Source organism: Odontomachus brunneus, unplaced genomic scaffold (genome assembly GCF_010583005.1).
Source record: "Odontomachus brunneus isolate Ranch 3 - 2012 unplaced genomic scaffold, Obru_v1 Obru_scaffold_066, whole genome shotgun sequence".
Classification (NCBI taxonomy): Eukaryota; Metazoa; Arthropoda; class Insecta; order Hymenoptera; family Formicidae; genus Odontomachus; species Odontomachus brunneus.
This window is the reverse complement of record NW_022639516.1, coordinates 1,199,402-1,218,063: the sequence shown is the minus strand read 5'-3', so window position 1 is coordinate 1,218,063 and position 18,662 is coordinate 1,199,402. Positions and strand designations below refer to the sequence as shown.

The 18,662-nt window shown below is 39.9% G+C and overlaps 3 protein-coding genes across 6 annotated transcripts; all 3 read right to left on the bottom strand.

Annotated features, from left to right (window-relative positions):
* Window positions 1-1,190: 1,190 nt before the first annotated feature.
* LOC116846636 (proton-coupled folate transporter-like) lies at window positions 1,191-3,462 on the bottom strand. Of its 3 annotated transcripts, XM_032820727.1 has the most exons (6): window positions 3,313-3,462; window positions 2,995-3,255; window positions 2,535-2,884; window positions 2,122-2,401; window positions 1,849-2,031; window positions 1,191-1,592 (listed from the first exon to the last, which is right to left on the bottom strand). In XM_032820727.1, the coding sequence occupies exons 1-6, from the start codon at window positions 3,389-3,391 to the stop codon at window positions 1,354-1,356; spliced, it is 1,392 nt and encodes a 463-aa protein (XP_032676618.1). In that variant the 5' UTR covers window positions 3,392-3,462; the 3' UTR covers window positions 1,191-1,353. The 3 variants fall into 3 exon arrangements, with proteins under 3 accessions (XP_032676618.1, XP_032676617.1, XP_032676619.1); XM_032820726.1 differs by having other exon boundaries at window positions 2,995-3,430; XM_032820728.1 differs by having other exon boundaries at window positions 2,535-2,647; window positions 2,995-3,430.
* Window positions 3,463-4,777: 1,315 nt separating this feature from the next.
* Window positions 4,778-14,990, bottom strand: LOC116846637. Of its 2 annotated transcripts, none has more exons than XM_032820730.1 (9): window positions 14,369-14,990; window positions 7,630-7,760; window positions 7,375-7,532; window positions 7,003-7,234; window positions 6,321-6,519; window positions 5,966-6,207; window positions 5,781-5,877; window positions 5,286-5,519; window positions 4,778-5,108 (listed from the first exon to the last, which is right to left on the bottom strand). In XM_032820730.1, the coding sequence occupies exons 2-9, from the start codon at window positions 7,738-7,740 to the stop codon at window positions 5,050-5,052; spliced, it is 1,332 nt and encodes a 443-aa protein (XP_032676621.1). In that variant the 5' UTR covers window positions 7,741-7,760; window positions 14,369-14,990; the 3' UTR covers window positions 4,778-5,049. The 2 variants fall into 2 exon arrangements, with proteins under 2 accessions (XP_032676621.1, XP_032676620.1); XM_032820729.1 differs by having other exon boundaries at window positions 4,780-5,121.
* Window positions 14,991-15,839: 849 nt separating this feature from the next.
* On the bottom strand, window positions 15,840-17,293 carry LOC116846600 (40S ribosomal protein S13). Its single transcript, XM_032820659.1, has 3 exons — window positions 17,165-17,293; window positions 16,662-16,789; window positions 15,840-16,192 (listed from the first exon to the last, which is right to left on the bottom strand). Exons 1-3 carry the CDS (start codon window positions 17,185-17,187, stop codon window positions 15,888-15,890), a joined length of 456 nt encoding a protein of 151 aa, XP_032676550.1. The 5' UTR covers window positions 17,188-17,293; the 3' UTR covers window positions 15,840-15,887.
* Between the last annotated feature and the right edge of the window lie 1,369 nt (window positions 17,294-18,662).

The window sequence follows — 18,662 nt, the reverse complement described above, 5'->3', positions numbered from 1 at the left end:
GGATGATTCACACCGCGTCCGATATCCGACGTACGACGTCCGATATCTAATAGGAGAACAGCTTTCTAATAGAGAATTCAATTCTCTATTGGAAAGCTGTTCTCTTATTGGATATCGGACGTCGTACGTCGGACATCGGACGTGGTATGAATCCTCCACATCTCTTTTTAAAAGCGAAAAGTATGAAACATGCAAGCAGCACGAACAACACTTTTTCCCTAAATTTGTTAGGGAAAGAATCGAATCGATTAAGAATCGGGCATCTCTACCACAGATGTCTATACTAATGCAGGGTTTACACCGCGTCCGATATCCATAGGCTGCGTTCCGAAATTTATTGCCAGTGCTGAAATTCTATAGTATACGTGACATGAACTATAGAATTTCAGTACTGGCAGTGAATTTCGGAACGCAGCTTTAGGAACTTTATGGTCTGTTCTTTTTAGCTGCATTGATGAACTGATGCATTAAGTTAGAGTGAGAAAAAATATATTTGTCTCATTTTAACTTATTGCACTAGTTCAGCAATCAGCTAAAAAGAAAAGGCCATTGGGTGCGTTCAGCGAACTCAACAGTTGCACAACAGTTGAATAATTCATCAATATAATTGGTTTAGATTTAGGGATTTAACAGTAAAAACCAATAATCGCTAATTGCTCACTGAGCACTTTTTCCGCTAAATGCGCTCATTAGTTGAATGTATAACATGTTCGACTGGCTCTGGGTTATTCAGTCTACGTTTATTGGTCGAACAAGTATTCATAAGCTTTATGATTGGCTAATAGAGATTTATAATGTCATTAATCGCTCTCGGAGCCAGTCGAACACGCTATTAGAAATCTATCGATCAAGGCTGCGTTCCGAAATTCACTGCCAGTACTGAAATTTTATAGTATACGTGACATAAATTATAGATTTTTAGTACTCACAGTAAATGAGTAATTCGGAACGCAGCCAAAGCAAACTTCTTGGCTCTGTAATAGATTTTTACACTCAAACGTAACCGCGCCCAAAAATGTAAATGGACTAAAGTTGTCAAGTGTTACGTATATAATGTGGTAAGAGTATGTATGATACAGGATTAGAAAAATATAATCACGCGCGTAAGTCTTATTTATTTTGAAATAAAGTTGATATGAACTAATCTGACATCTGCACGATAGACAAGGAAACATTGAAAAATTTAAAAATAATTTTGCACAATAATTTATGCATTATAAGAGTTATATATGCATGATTTACAAAAATATATATCAAATATTGCAAATGTATAAAAATATTATATAAAAATATTTTATCCAAAACACTTCTTGACTAATTTACACTAATCTCTATTTTGATCAATAAAATATATCAATGATCTGAATCATTGTTGTCTATTAAGGAGACATAACATGTATTGTTACGTCTTATCATCTCTATTTGAATATGTGTCAATAATATAATAGTTATGATGTAAAATGCTGCTGCTAAAAACCATACTGGCACAGGATACACAGGTGGCATATAATGGGAATACAAGAGAGTATACAGGGAAGCTGCCGCAAATGGTAACAGAGTCTCTAAAGATTGAGTTAGAGAAAAAATCTTCCCTGTAAAGATAAATATATATGAAAATATAATTTTTATAAAATTAATGTAAATATCTTAGAAAGAAACTAAAAAGTGCATATCCAAATATATATTTATATTTAAATATATATTAATATTCTGTATGATTTTATATATATTTCAAATATTATTTGTTTAATAATTATTTATTAATATATTTTTATTATTATTTATTATTAATTATATATTATTTATTAATATTTTTTATAATATATTTTTATAAATAGTAAAACTTACCAGTATCCTGCACAGGTACAGTTTTGGATAATATAGCACGTATCATTGGTCGAGCTAGATCACTGAACATACCTATACTTGTTGATAAATACATGTGCCAAGATTGCCATATAAAAGCTCGCATTAAAGCACTGCCAAGAGATGATGTAACAGATATTATGGCAATTATCGCCTCTGGAAGTCCTAAAATAATACATGTATTTTATAAATTCTTAATACAAAATTTTTCTAAGTATGAATATTTTGAGGGATTATCAAATGTTAAAGTAATACCTGCACATTGTCGCATCAATTTAATACCCAGTATTGTACCTAATATTCCTAATACAACACTTGCACCTACATAAGTGGAATATTCTTGTACATCCCAACCAAGTCGGGCACTTGCAAACAGATATCCAATAGTCATCTCCCCTTGCAAGGTAATCAAAAGTAATGTAAGACAAACTATGCAACTCCAAACTAATGACCTATTAAATCCATCTCTCTTTTCAACACATGTACGAACAAGGTCTTTTACAAGCACAAAATCAAATATCTTACAAATAGTTCCCTGCAAAAATAAGAAATGATAATTACTTATTCTATTATTTATTTCAGTTACTATTCTAGTTACAATTCAAGTTACAATTCTATTGAATCTCAATTTTTAACATACTAAACGTTTATACTTGTAAGACACTCACAGTACTATGACTTTGTATAGTTTCTGGGACGCAAAGTAATATATACAATGTTGCCACAATGCACAGTATAGTTGCTATACTGAACACAGCAATATATCCATATGCTTCAAATACTGCTGGGCCAGAAAACAAACCAATTAGTAAACCAAGGGATATTAATGCATCTAGCCAGGCCAAATGTCCTGATCGCTCACTATCATTCGTTATATCAGTGATATAGCAAAGTGAAGCTAATATTAATACACATAAACCACCCGAAAGAGCAGTAGGGACATAAGCTAATAACAAATACCAAGGTGCAATGTTCCAATGAGTCATTATAGAGAGCAGAAGGTATGTTAAAGATATACCTAGAAAAATATTAATCATTAATTCTTTTTTTATTTCAATATCATGTAATTAAAATTACTTCTAAACTTTATAATATTGTCTATCATACAAATTAATATATTATATTTACCTATATACCCTGATAATATAACAGGTTTTCTTCCATGTTTGTCGCTCCATGGTCCCAAAAACAAAGACAGAAACGAAGGAAAAATACTTTCAATGAAGGATTTACTCATCAATATTAAACTGGCATATGGTTGTACTTGCAAATTTATTTTAAGAGCTTCTGGGCTACTGCTATTATTATGGAGTATCAGGCATTCTGTTTGATTTATTTTTAATGTCATAGTGCACGTACGATATACTATTAAATCTGTCAGAATGGTACCTGTAGGAAAATATGTACACATAGCCATTATGTTAATATTAAAAAATTGGTTTTTACCTGACATTGATTGAGCAAGCAGCAACAGCACTACAGGTGGTTGCACCATTATAAAACGCCTCCATCCAGTTTGGTCCATTGTTTTCTATAATTTACTATCACTTACTTTAAAGGCACTACTTTGAGCGATATTTGCACGACGAGTGTCTCATAAGACTAAACAGAGCTTTAATCATCTTCATAATCACTCTATTCGACCCTCATAATTAAGAACTCCTGATAAATAAATAATGTTATCTTTGGTTTGGCTGACACTGATATTCTTTGTTCTCTCGCTCCTGACGTAACCACATCGACCATGAATAATTATGATCGTACGATAGTATGTTCCAGTCAGAGAATAATCGGTGTTGCATGATGCACGTCTACAAAGAAACATTTCAGTGTGTCTGCGATTGTCAGTGCAATATACGCTTAAAGTGTCTTCTATGCCAAAAATAGCTATGAAGGACTGACAAGTTTGTGCAAGTTTAAAAGCCAATCAGCTGATTTGTGATTACATGCCATTTAATTGCACTATTACATTGTTTCTCTATTTAAAGTTAAATAAATATATAACAGAAAAAATTTTTGAGAGGATTAGATGAAGACTAAAGAAAGTGTATCTAAAAGAAAACAAATTTTATATATTTTAATAAAAATCACATCATCCTGTTACAACTAAAGCTGCGTTCGCTTTGAGCGCTCACACGCTGCATAAGCGTTCAGTGGCGTAGCCAGGGGGGGTTGAGAGGGCTGCAGCCCCCCCGAAATTAATTTTCTGGGTTACGCTAAGTGTGAGAAAAATTTTTTCGAATGACCTCTTTTTTGCTTGTTAAAAATAAAAAGTACAGCCCCCCGAAACTTTTTTTTGGCTACGCCACTGTGTCATTCTATCTTTATCGCTCCTTACATGCGGAAAAAGATGAATGACGCTTGCAGCGTGTAAGCAGAGCTCGGCAAACGATGCACTTTCCGGCCGAGAGCTCCGCCTCGCGTTGTCGCCCACACGTTGGCACCACAGCACGACACGCGGAAACGCGCTCCTGACACTTGAACGGTACGTAGGCTTCACGCGGGGCAACAAGGCAAGGAGGATAACGCGAAGTGGAGCTCTTGGCCGGCGGAAAATGCATCGTTTGCAGAGCTCTGCTGGGCTCTTATTCTTGAAATAGTTGCGTATACGTAAGTTTTACTGCACAAGTTTAATCATACCATAAAATAGCTGCGCAATAAAAATTATGTATACGCAAAAATTTCAAGAATATAGGCCCTGATCTAAACACAGTCTAAGTATAAGCGACTGCTAATAATGTAGTTCTCTGTAATCTAACATACCATTTTTGGGTTCATTACTATAATTTATTACTTGGGGTCTTTATTAAAGATAAATATGATGGTTTTGATCTATCAGCAATATCTCGTGGGAAATAGCAGTGATCTAAGAAACTGAGAGAAATCATGTTGTTAGATTACAAAGGCTTCTTTTATTGGAGAGATTTTACAGGATAGTGAAGAGTACGAACTTTCATTTGGGTTCACTAAGTCTAAAATAATTGATTTGTTTCTGCGAGCTTATAAAGTATAATTGTCATTTTCATTTACAGAGATGAAACAATAAGCACACGAGTGCTAGCATAAAAATATGAGTATTTATGTGGTATATTAACAATATACAGTTTATAGGTACAAACGCCGAGATATTTCTTACTATCTAATCCCACTCTCCAATATACATAGCACGCGGAGTTGGAGGTATTACGCCTCTCGTCGGGATCGGTAACCTTCCGTATATGTGGTTATACGGTGACTCGTTCCTGTTGTCCGAATCTGAAAGTGTAGTAACAGTTATTGCTAATAAAGATAGTTTCATAGCTATTTAGCATATCAAGTACGACATCTAATCTGACACATGTAACGTATATGTCGTATGTAATTATATAGCGCAATAATTTCTCTAAAACCTTTGCAACAAAGAATTAATTAAATCTCACCAAGTCCACTCTCGAAGCTTCTGGCATGGTACATAATGGGTGGTCGATGAGCAGGTAGATGACCGTATATTTGAGAGGATTGACTACTAGCGTATGCAGCGCCCGCGTAGGATGGTACATGTTGTGTCCTGACATGTCCTCGAGGAGGAGCAGGACCCAGCTTGCTCTGACCGTTCCTCGCCATTTTTACAAAATTAGGCACACGCGCTCGTAAACCACAATAGTATGGATCGTCTAAAGTCACAATCAAAATTTAATACATGTATAATTTATTACTCTATTCGCGCGTATGTGTCAAAAAAGTAAACAATTAAAATTCATGATGCAATTTTACAAAAGTAAAAAATGCAAAAGTAAATATATCTTCAGATTTAATATATAAATTCCAAATAAAATTTGATCTATGTGAAATTTTGAATGTCATGTAAAAAAGAATAACTGTAAATTAGATGAATGTTCTTTAAACTCATTAATAACATATACATTATTCCTTACCGTATTTCTTTCTATCGTCATGTTTACTTCGTTTCTCGTCCATTATAGGATGCTTTATCGCTCTTGTATAGTCATCTTCTATATCATCGTAATCAGGCTGAAATAACCAGACAAACGCCAAAGAATGATATGTTGCACTTTTTTGCAATATAAATCTAATACATCATTTTCTTTTTTTTATTTACCTTGGGGATACCATGACCATAGAGATTCTCTCTAGGAGGCAGTTTCGGCGGTCTCTCTGTACGTCGGTGCTGATAACTCGTCGATTGCATGTAGATTTGCTCTCGGGAATCTCTATCCCCGGAGATTATTTCGCTAGGACCTCCTACGGATGACGACACGCCCGCCACGCTATAAGGATCTTCGTCAGGAATTGGTATTCTAGGTCTATTTTTTATGTCAACCGGCCTTTGTAGTGCTAAAACTAAAAGATACATCAAAATGGAAAAAGTTATTCGAGTCACGTGGCACAAGAGCAGCCTAGATGTAAAAATTTCATAAAATATTTAATGTCATATATTGCTTATCTTAACGTACCTGGCGGCAACTTTGACTTGAGCATATCCAAACCGACAACATTGACGATAAGTACCCATACAGGACATTGAAGTAAGTCAGCTTCTGTTCTAACGAATATGATAGCGCTGAGACATTGCATTTCCAATCGCCGTCTGTCCGGGTAAGCCCTTCGTGTTTCCCGCGACAGATTTGTTTGAAATTTATTCATATCAAACAACTGAAAGACCACAAGCGCATCGTCCATGTGTTATATAGCGTTGGAAACCAAATTAAGAGCAAAAACACTTCACGAGTACATCTATTTCGAAAAATCTTTCCAGTAAGATACAAAAATATATTATCTGTAGGAAAAAGCAAAATAAGAACTAGGATCTTTGATCTAGCGCGGAAGATCGACTGTGTACTTTAGTTCGTGTTAAATAGCGGAACTTTTCGCTCTCCTTTCATAAGAGCGTGGTATATGATTTCCTGACGATAACAAGATTTAAACGCCTCTTATTATACGGCTCGGTTGCTCGAAGTATAGTTTTAATTAGAAAGGCGGTTTCTCTATCAACATGCATTCTCACGAACTTCGTGATAAAACCATATGTGATTTTTCGCGCGTAGATAAACGATTGGGAAAAGTTGCCTTGCTCTTTCTTTTTTTTCTATTTTCAATTGAAAGAGTTTTTATTGGAAATATGAAACGTAGTCTTACCTTTCCTGGTTTTTCATGTTCGAGCGCACCTTGCGAATTGCGTATGATTTCTGGACCAATCGCGTTGTCTTCTTGGTTTGTAGACTTGACGTATACATTGTTCTTACATAATCTTTTGATGAGAATGTTGCCTTGTTCGTCCATTTTAATTTTAACTCCCTGATTTATGTGACGTTTTGCTTCTTCCGTTTTCGGGTCTCGCATGGGATTGTCAAATCCACAAAGTCCTATTCTATATTTCATAGAAAAAAAGAAAGTGCGATTAATGGGTCACGATAGACTGCGCACTGATGCACGTTGAAGTAGTAAGTCGTATGACAATATATATACAATGTTAGATAAATGATTGTATTGTAGATTCGCATCATATACCTGAATCCGTCAAATCCATCATTTGAACCGTTTATTGTGAGGACAGGAGCTCTAGCATAAGCTTTCGCTACCCGTCTGTTTCTCTCGAACACGATAACTTTCGCCCAAATTTCGTCATCTATTTGATTCCATTTATCTAAGACTTCTTGTATGTGATCCTATAAGTATAACAACGCCATCAGTATATTACATTGCTGTTAACAAAATCACGAATTTATCACAGAAATAATCGCAAGTAATCGCGATAAAAATTACCTTGTATAATTTATCCAAATTATACCACACATCTTCCTCTTCTTGTTCTTCATATTGCGATTCTACGAGATTATCTCGTGAGCGCGAGAGTATTTTTCGCCTCGATACCATTTTGTGACTCTATATTTAATCTGAAAGCAGATGTAAAAAAATAATTTTGTATTATTATTCAACGTGTAAGAGACTTTGTTCACACTGATAGAATAATATTATTATCAGTGTTATTCGGCAAATATATTTCTTTGCTCTCCTCATCGTCCATTCTACATTTTTGAACAAACACGCGCGATTTCACACAAGTGTGCTATTACACGCGTAATGAGCGTTGCGACGCATTCTGAAGATACAACTGCGTCGCGTACCGCATGGATACTGGAAACCCCGTCTCGTGTAATCGAATAAATGTTTTTTCGTACGCGAGCAAAGCGAAACCAAGGTGAAAAATTCGCTCCCACGCTCTAAAGCGCACTTGAAATCTAGCGTTGATATCGAAGTCGTTATCAAATATAAGCTCATTCTCCCCCGTATATAGATAACGCAAGTCATTCCGAGGGCGAGGATAAAAAAAATCGACGGTACGATTTACGGGCCGCGTACGCTATGTGCATATATACGATATATACGATACATGGCTGTGCATAATCCGCGAGACCAATATACAGAAAAATACATACTTACTGCACTCAAGTAAGTGTTGTTACTTGTTTCAAGTATTTCATAAGTTCACATATTCGCAAATCTACCATAAGTTTTCATCGTAAGCATGAAATTTATTCAAAATATATTCTAGATCCTAATCAATTTAGCATTTCAATGAAGAATATTATACATTAAGACGAAAACTTGGCTTGCTTACTATATAGAATCGAAAAAACTTTTTCTTCGATCAAATATTCTTGAAGAAAATAAATTTTTTTTTTAGTATATAAGTTTTCTAAAATTTGTTACGAGTATATTTTACGATTATCGCGAAGATTTCTTCTTAATTATTCTTTATTGCAGATAATTCAAAAGAAAAAAAATAAACTGAGTAATCAGTTTTCTTAGCAGTAGAATGATATTTTTCTGTGTGCACGCATCGCACGTACGCATGCATCTATATGTCCACCGGCACTACGGTGGGTGGAACTTAAATCCGGCTTTGTGACATGACGTCATTTCAGCTGATCTTCACACTCGAGGAATCATGCACGCACAATTTCGCTATTTTCTCTAGCTTCTACCTTTCACGTCAGATCACGATATAACGTAACGGCGATGTTTAACAGGCTACTCATAAAAATGATTGCGCGTTTCTCACGCGTCTACTATTATTGGTAGTCGACCTCTCGTAGAAAGCGCTTCAGCGTCTGAAAAAATGAAGAATTTTAATAAACAAGAAGATGGACGCTAAGTTGATTCTGAGAGAACACCGTCACGGTTCGCGACTAAGTAAGCGGTAAGTTACTGATATATTTCACGTCTTGCACATTACGAAGTTACTTCTTTTTCCTCCAGATCAATTTCGACGATTTTGAAAATTGTATCTGGATGAGCATTATATCCAAAGATAAAGAAAGAGAACTTTTTTCTCATCCTTCTTTTAAAGAATACAAGGAGGAAATATAAAAGCAAATGGAGTGAAGCTGTGGTATCTCCTCTAACACGTGAAGAATTCTGCGAAAGTGGACAAATAAGATTCGACGGAGCGATAATGCGCAGGTGGAACGCGCTTGATTTACTACACGAGTTCCTCGAGTATCGTGAAAGTGTTGTTATTAAATGTATCGGCTAACTTCCATCGTTCGATTTGTGAGCCGGCTTTCACGACTACTTTTTCGCAAAATCTTTTATTTATGGCCGCATATTAAACGAAGAAAGAAAAAAAGGATAATCGACAGAGAGCCGCCGAGAAATCCGAGTCGGCGGTGTAACACTTACGCGCGGAAACTGCGACTTGCTTTTCCATTTTCTCGATCTGTCCGAAGACGTTCGCTCTCTTTCTTTCTGCGAGAGATCATAATGCATACAACGGAATAACTTTTTCGCGCGCGTACACGCCTAAATACCGCGGATTATTCAACGGGCATTCGGGACGGCTACGCCGGCGTGACTTGCGCGCGCCTCGCCTCGTTTTGTCGCGTTGCACCTCGATATAAGTCGATACATGCTGTACCGCTATTTATTGTAACTTCGTGCCGTTTCAACGCGCCCTGAGACGACGAGCGACGCGCCTCGTATGGCTCGAGTGCGCGTCCGGTACCGTAATATCGTTTAAGTAGTTGCGGCACGCAACGTCCGCCGACCGGTTAAATTCCCGAAATCGCGCAGCTATGACGTCGCGTCGCGTCAAGTTGGAAATCAAACCCGTCACCCGCCTCGGACCCTGTGGAATTTCGCACTTCAAGGCGATCGGATGTTTCATCGATGCTCAGAAAGACGCGTGACGGAATTGGCAAAAATGCTCGGACGTTTTGCGGCAAGACGATGCGCGACGGAGTGTCGTTACGCATTCAGAGAAAAAGATACTGCTGATAGCAATCTCTTATATAAAGTAACAATTATGCGAGTTTAATGTGTAGTATTATAATGCGAGTGTAACAATTATGCGAGTTTAATGTGTAGTATTATAATATATATAGTTTTTAACATGAACCATTTTTGTACTTATTGCAATCGAGACTTTAATTGCAATATAAAATAGTTGATTGAATATGTACATTAATTCTATATTCAAAATTCGTATTGTTACTTTATAACTGACGTGTCTTTTTCTCTGAGCGCTGAGAAGCACTTCGCATTCGACACTTTCCAAACGCGTCTCAGACGCAAAAGTAGATACAGTCGGGGGAATGAGCGTCGAGGTTGCGCTGTGCAAGAGTGCCGGAATTCATCCGAGGTAAGTCTCTGCTCTTTTCTCCAGCAGCAATTCCGAAGATAAGAAGAAATAATCAGCGTAATGCTGATGCAATATCAAACGTAACAATCGGACGCTCCTCTCCTTCGTAAGCGAACCAAGTTCGTTTACGAAAGAGAACGCGTTCTCTTCAACGTGGCAGAAAGAATCCGAGATGTTCCCGGGGAGAATAAAACCCACGAAATCTCTCTCTGACTCGCGAGCACTTCTCTATTCTCCTCCGATGGTTTCGCAACGTTCTCCACGTAGTAGGTGCCTCATGGCGCTTGGCCATTATCTCACCGCAGGGTACAGAATTGCGTACGAGCTCGCCATCTGTTTCGCGCGTGCATACATACGTGTCTCGCCTTAGGGTGAGATTACGGCAATTACAACGATTTCGTAACGCGGCGAGAGATCGCGTGCCGATTAAAAGGAAGAAAAGGAAAAAAAAGTCGGTCCGGCCCGATCGCGAAATCGGGCGCGTTGAGAAATTCGCGACACGCTGACGAAAGAAACGTTATGACCGTCAATTTGACTATAGTGTACGAACGAATGAACGAAAGAACGAAGGAACATACGAACAGACGAACGAACGAACGAACAAGCGGACGCCCATCAAGCCAGAATTTCCCTGAAACTGCTTTCACTTCTCCGAAGAATGCGAAGGCTGTCGTACACGACCAACGGCGTCTAGCACGGCCTGACGAGTACACGGTACCGAGACCCCCACTTCGAGAGACCAGCGGTGTAGCTCACTCTCGTTGGATTTGTGTGTATATGTGCAAGTACCTGTATCCGCACACTTCACACACGGTGCACACTCGAGCCACGCGCAATACGCGACCATTCGCACGGTCTTTCTCTTCTTTTTGCCCTTCTATCTCTCTCTCTATCTCTCTCTCTCTCTCTCTTGCTTATGCACTCTTCGATGAATATTATCGTGCCTCTCTCTTGTTTTCTCGCAATTCTCTTCATTTCTCAGCTTCTGTCTTCACATGCCTTTTCGTCTTTGTTGCAGTCTATCGTGGATGTGCATTCCCTCCCTCAGATTTGTTCTTTCCCTGTACCAATTGCATTCTCTCATTTCTTTTTTTATGTTCATTATTTTTCAGTTTCTGTTCTCCAGAGTTCCTTCTTAAAAGTGCACATTCCTGAACATGCTTTTCTTGCGATCTCATGTTGCTTTCTTTGGGTTTCCTACGATAGTGTATCTTCATATTCAGTTTTTGTACACCTGTCAATTTTCAATTACAGTTTGTCGCAGTCATGTTCCTGTATAATGATATTTAACACCTTGACTGCCTTTTTTCTATTGAGATATATACATCTTTTTCCCCTTTCCGTCTGTCATTTTCATCGATCGTCCTCGCCAAATCTTCGTCTCGTCAATTTACCTCCACCCTCTAATTTTCTCTCCGATTATTTCTGTCCATATTTCTCCTTCTTCTCCTACTCATTCGTTTCTTCCTTTCATCCGCCATTCTACCATCTACCACCTACTCCTCCCCGCTCGTACATTCGCTCACTGCCTTTCTCGCGCTGTCTTTCCTTCTCCTTCCCTGCCCTCCCCCCATCTCTCTCTCTTTCTCACTCACCTCCCAGTCAACCCGCCAGGCGACTTCGATGAGTGCAACAGCGAGATTTCAAGCAGTGGAAGGAAACTGGTTATACCCGGCCGCGCAGCGACGGGCATTTACGCACACACCCTTTGGCGACAACCCCGGCAGGGCCGCGCGAAATACACCCATGGTGCAGTTAAAGCGTCGTGAAAAAACACGAGGTACAATTAAGCGAGCGTAGAATCGAGCGAAGCAAGGGACAGTAAATCGCAATTATCGCGATCCGCGCGACGATTATACCTCTTTACGATTATCGTGCGCCATAAATCCGCGGTACTTGGTTACTATGGTGTATTGTCGGCGGTATTCAATACACATCGTTTAATTCACGTAGCGACACGAACATCTCGAAAATGCCGATGGAAAGAAAGATCGTTACTCCTCGTTATCACGAAACTCGTTTAGCCAGCGAGAGACCGTTCGCGACTACCTGCGAGATGCTCTCGGGGAAAACCCTTGAGTCACTCACTCGTAGCGAACTGTACTTCATGCAAAATCGATATTAATAAGAACAATGACACGAAGTAGTGCACGAGCAATACTTTCAAAGTCTCGGTGAACTTATCCTGTTTCTCTCGATTATATTTGCAATAAACTCATTATTTATTCATGCGTGTTATGAGCCGAAACTTAAAGGAACCACGTGTGAGCGTGCAAATATTTGACATTTCTACTAACAGAGAGGGGATCGACTCCATCCGGATATCAGAAAGTAGACTCAGGATCTACTAAAAGTAGATAGTATCAGTTATTACTGTCGCATCGTTCTCGACGGATGTGTGTAAAAAGAAGAGAAGGGACGAGCAACCGGCTGCCCGCGGTTTTGAATCGACAGCGTTGAAACGAGCGCAAACAGCGCTCTTTCCTTGGCCTATATAGGCAGCCGGGGCCGAACGAGAAAAGAAATTGTAGACATGCCATCCATCCATCCGCCCGCATAGGATAAACATCCAGCAGCAGCAGTGCGTAACGTGAAGTGCGCGTTCCAGCCTTTAAGCAGGATATAAACGAACGTTATCGAATTGTATCTCGGCATCTGGTACCTTGTCGCCAGACAGGAGCACCAGAGTCTCGAATCTCCCTGAGGCGCAAACAGTCGCAAACGTTACGCCGCTCGGCTCCGCGAGATCCTATCAGAAGTTGATATTTCGCTGTCATCGAGAGACGTGGCGAGAGAGAGTGAGGTGATCCTAGCGATTGAACGCATGAATTCGCCTCTGGGTCCCCCTCGAGCGTCGCCTCTCGTACCACAGTTACCAAAGGAGAAAAAGGGAGCAAGTAAGAGCGCGGGAGAAGAGCGGGAGGGGGAGGGGGAGGGAAATGTTACGACATCCTATCAGTCGTCCGCAAAACGATACGCTCCCATATGATACGATTGGCAGAAATTCCGTTTGGTGCGCGCACACTCGCTCGCCTCGTGAAAAATTAACGGAGCTGCTTTCCCGATCGACAAGCTTGCCACGCGTAATGGATCGTCAACCAAGAGGCTCTCGCGTGCGCGCGATGATCGTCATGACGATCGACGACATTATACACGTCGTGCAAGACGTCATTTGGAACTTCGGTATGCGAGAGAGGAGAGAGCGACAGAAAAAGAAAAAGAAAGAAAGAGGATTCCTCGGCTTCATAACTTCGTGAAGCTGATCGCGAACTGTATCGTCATTCGGGCGGCGCGCGCGGGTAGAACTTTCACGTCGTTCGTTCGCTCACTCGCCCGTCCGTTCGCTCGCTCGCTCGCTCCTCCGTTCGACCGATCATTCTCCTTCCTCGCGCTACCCTGGAATGTATTGTACATAAGCAAATGTCGAGCGCGCGCGCGCGCTTGTCGATGAACTCGACGATGACGTTCACCGTTAGCGCCGTCAAAATGGCACTTTCTACTGAGTACACATCATAGATACGCGCGCATCGACGTCTCGCGGACGGCACACTTTGTTTATATATGTACTCGCGTGACAGGTACATCCGTGACGTCGTTTCCTTACGACAGGCTCGCGACTCCCCGGGGACCACAATCTCGCATCTCGCTGGTACCGCGAGGCAGAGTTGTTCCTCGTATACGCACCGCGAGCCCTCGCAACATCTCTCCCCCGCACAGCAGCGAGGTCGTCGCTGAGCGGACCCTATGCTCCCCTCCCGGATCTCCGTCCGGAACCCCGCTTCCTCTCTCCCTTTTCTGTATGCATCGCGTTTCTCCATATGTCGCGCTCTCGGACGCGATACTGCGGGTTTCTTTACGTACCTCTCGAGTGACAGCGTCCAGTTCGCGAACACGACGGCGATCGAACGCCGTCACCGCCTACACCGCCTTCAATATGGTTCACAGACTGGCTCGAGGGCACTCGACGCGCTCGTGAACGCGCTCTCTCCTATCCATAATCGGCGAAAGTCGCACTTGTTGGCTCGCTCCTCCGCGTCTCTCTCTTTCTTTCTCTCCGCGACGGACAGTTCGTCGAGTGTATTCGCGACGGCACTCTTTATGGACACTATCATCGGCAACGACTGTAACAGAGATTCCCGGGTGACATGCGAGCGATGATCTCTTGTAGTTTCGCGCAAGCGACTCGCGACACGAATTCCCCGCGCGACGCGATCAAGTCTGCGCGCACTTACGAACTGCCCGCGACTTGCGAGCGGGCAAAACGGACGGCGCGAAGCGTCAAGGAAGGGGGAAAAGGGGAAAATGCGCGAGTGAACGAGCGAGTGGTGAGCGCGCGAGGCGCCTCGTTATAAAACGCGCGCCTTTATTCGGCCGTGCCCGCTCGCGCTCGAACTTCCTTCACGGCGTGCAATAACCGTTCGCCGTTTGCTTTGCTGCCACCGTTTTGAACCGCCGCGGATAGGCCTCACTTCGCGCCGCGAGTGAGAGCCACAGGACGTTCACCATTTTGGTGATTCGCGCGCGCGCGCATGCGCCGCTACCCCAGCTTACCTGCTTGTCTACCTTCACTGGTGACGTCAAAAATAGGACAAGGAGCTGGTGGCCTTTGCTAAGTTGCGGACGAAGAGGGGAGAGAGAGAGAGAGAGAGAGAAGAGCGAGAAGGAGGGCCACTGAACTGTCTCCTGATGTCTTCTGTCATGACCTCGCCTCGCCTTTCTCTCTCTCTCTCTCTTTCTTAGAAAGTCTTTTTGAATGAAACCCATTGTTACGTATTTTACAACACAAATAGGCAATCCCTATTTAGCCTTTCTAGTATATATGATATAGGCCACGGAAGATTCTAATATCAATACCGATCTGCATAGATCATCTACCTTCATTTCCAGTCTCCCTTCTTTCCTGGCCTCGTCGACCTTTATTTCTCCATGTTGGTTCTACCAACTCGAGTCACGTATGTACATACCTGCGCATACGCATGCGTATCGTTGTCGTGATTCTTGGCATTCGCGGTGCGTTAGCCAATTTTTGGTATTGCAAAAATTTTTCCGCCGACGTAGTAAGATATGGCGACTCTCAAACGAATTCCGTATAAAGGAATCGAACAAAATCACCATCCAGCTACTTCAAAAGCTGTTTGTAATAATAAGAAAAAGCATTAATAGCAACAATAATAGCTATTTACTCTACTCATTAAATGCTATATTCTACAAATTTCTCTTTATATTTTATATATATATATATATATATATATATATATATATATATATATATATATTATATAAAACCAATACATATGTCTCATTTTATTCAACAATAGTAATACATCAAAAATAGGCTGATTTTAGGACTTTATTGCAATATATGATACAATGAAACAGATTAAGCTACAAGAGCACTAGCTGTTGAGCTCTCATATTTCCAATTTGGTGGCAGCGATCCTTTTGTTTTGTAATATCGAGCTAGCCTATGAATCCTTGATTCTACGAGAATCAACCGAAATTTGCTGTCCTTGTCTTTACGGTTTCGCTCCAGATGTTTACGGACAGCCACAGCTTTTTTGATCAAATAGTACAGATCCTCGGGTAAATCTGGGGCCAGACCCATGCTCTTTACAATACGTAAAATTTTATTCCCTGTACGGAATCTTACTTGTGCTACTCCATGAGAGTCACGAAGTATTACACCTGGAAATATAATGTCCATTTAAATCTTCACCATTTCCAACAATTTGTAATAATTTTTGTGTAATATGCAAACATCTATGGTAATTTATTATATTCACACATCAAATATTATTATTAAATTATAATTGTAATATGTATGGTAAGAAATATAGAACTAAGGACCTCAAGATTTCTCAAAATATTTTGTTTAAATATATTAAGCCTAATCAACAATATGCTCTTTGCTTCCTGTTTCTTTCTCTTCATTTCTTTCTATCTTACATCTTATGCCTTAAAAAGATAAAGGACAAGAAATAGAAAGCAAAGAATACATTATATATAGATCAGACTTTAACATTTCCTATATATATTCCTTCTTTTTATAAGAAACATTTGCTAAATACGATAGCTAATATTATCTCTCCAGCAATATAGCAAGAGACATATTTACTTTTTTATTTAAAAAAACAAATATATTATTAAGAATTACCAATTTGAGATGGTGTATGTCCCTTTTTGGCAAGTTTATAAATAAGTTCTTTACAATCTTCCGGTGTCAACTTCAGCCAAGTTGGCACACTTCGTCGATATGGGAGCGCAGATTGGGATATACCCTTTCTAAAAAAAACAACATCTTATTAAATAATTACCTAATCTATCATATTGAGAAACTTGCATGAGAGGTTATGTATTAGAATGGTAACGAATTGGCTCCAAATATTTTCGTTATGTCAAAGTCAAATTGCTAGAACGTCTGACGATTACATGCAATAAGATCGCTACATCTTAAAATAAAGGATCGTGAAAGCATAAAAGGTTGATAATGGATACAACGCACACATGGCCGCTAACAAGCGTGCCTGTTGCCAAAACGTTTCGACAATTGATCGAATTATCTTAAAACCGTGTAAAATGTACTAGTGTAAATTAAAAACTGGACATCGCAAAAATTGATTGTAAGCGTGGGAACAAACTTATAATAAATATCATTACCCATGCGAATGCATACGACCCATTTTCAATAAATTTTCTCCGGCACACCAACGTGTAAGCGTACAAAAAAGAAAAAGGGAACCGCTAACGCCGCAGTGGCAGAGACGTCAAATAGGCAAAAATGGCAGACAAATTCTTCGCATGCGCAGTAACGCAGGCGTAGTCGAGGCACAGTACATTGAGTGTATATCAGTTGGACACGGGGCAATTGGACACAGTCCAATCACAAGTCGCTGTTCCAAGGGACCCTACAAATGTCTCTAATCACACGGTGCTGTGATTGGCTGTGTCCAAATGCACCGTGTCCAAGTGCACCGCTCCCCAGTACATTCAGGGTTGCATTCCAAAATGTTCTTTTTGGAGAAAATTTTACTCAATATTTATAATTCACATTACATATATTATCGAATAAAATTTCCCCAAAACAGACGTTTTGGAATGCAACTCAAATAAATTCGGAACTGAATAAATTTAATCTGTGTCCAATTGGAAGATTGGAGCCTGCGTCCGAAGCATAAAGTAGTTTATTCTTTTTAGCTGCACTGCTGAACTAGTGTAATAAGTAAAATGAGAAAAAATATACTTGTCTCATTTTAACTTATTATACTAGTTTAGCAGTGCTGCTAAAAAAATAGACCAAAGGTTGCGTTCTGTTTCACGCATTATGTATAAATTTTCTACAATATACGTGATATGAACGGGAGCGTCCCGATTGACCATAGTACGATTGGACACCATTAATCGGTATACAGAATTATTTAGTGAATTACTAGGTTGAACCAATCATTGAGTGCTTTCCAATTGCTTAACACATCTTGACACATATGTATACAGAAATTCACAAAGTGTAACGTTGTGCACGATTCAATTGGAACAAAGTGTGTACTAATGGGTGTTTATGATAAATCGAGTACGAGTTAGTTCCACTAGGGTCGAAAAATATAGTAAGCACAACCATCTAGTATATTCATGGTTCAAGACAACTCAATACTGTTTTCCGATGCTCGAGTAGAGTTAGTTAGAGTAACGTGAACTATAGATATTGAGTAAAATTTTCCTCAAAAAGGACGTTTTAGAATACAATCTTAAAATGCTTCGAAGAGTTCCACAATATGTGCTCTGTTTTCGGCTTTTTTGCCAAGTTATGAATTCGGGCTACGTTCCGTTATTTACTGCAAGTACTGTTAAGCTAGCGGCACACGATGCTTGTTTTCATGTCGGATTGCTTGCTGGATGAAAATAGGCTGCGTTCGGAAACGTTATTCGAGTACTCTCCCTCTCTTTTTATCTCACTTTTGTATTTCGCTCACTTCAATGGTTATCGTCTAGTAGTGTGCACACAGTATGTGTTTTCGAATGTAGCCATACTCTGTTCTGATTGGTACATTTCTGAAAACGGACCAATCAGAATAAAGTATTTCCATTAAGCAAGCAATTCAGCACGAAACAAGCATCGTGTGCCGCTGGCTTTAGGGTGCAAACCCATGCAGAGGAATAG

Excerpts from the sequence above, each read along its gene's own strand:
- LOC116846600 (XM_032820659.1), bottom strand. The coding sequence starts at position 17,187 with ATGGGTCGTATGCATTCGCATGG. Across the intron at positions 16,790-17,164 it reads GGTCGTATGCATTCGCATGG|AAAGGGTATATCCCAATCTG; the intron begins GTAATGATATTT and ends TGTTTTTTTTAG. Across the intron at positions 16,193-16,661 it reads ACATACACCATCTCAAATTG|GTGTAATACTTCGTGACTCT; the intron begins GTAATTCTTAAT and ends TTATATTTCCAG.
- LOC116846637 (XM_032820729.1), bottom strand. The coding sequence starts at position 7,740 with ATGGTATCGAGGCGAAAAATACTCTCGCGCTCACGAGATAATCTCGTA. Across the intron at positions 7,533-7,629 it reads ATTTGGATAAATTATACAAG|GATCACATACAAGAAGTCTT; the intron begins GTAATTTTTATC and ends TTATACTTATAG. Across the intron at positions 5,520-5,780 it reads TGACGATAGAAAGAAATACG|ACGATCCATACTATTGTGGT; the intron begins GTAAGGAATAAT and ends TTGTGACTTTAG.
- LOC116846636 (XM_032820726.1), bottom strand. The coding sequence starts at position 3,391 with ATGGACCAAACTGGATGGAGGCGTTTTATAATGGTGCAACCACCTGTA. Across the intron at positions 2,885-2,994 it reads TATATTATCAGGGTATATAG|GTATATCTTTAACATACCTT; the intron begins GTAAATATAATA and ends ATATTTTTCTAG. Across the intron at positions 2,032-2,121 it reads ATTGATGCGACAATGTGCAG|GACTTCCAGAGGCGATAATT; the intron begins GTATTACTTTAA and ends GTATTATTTTAG.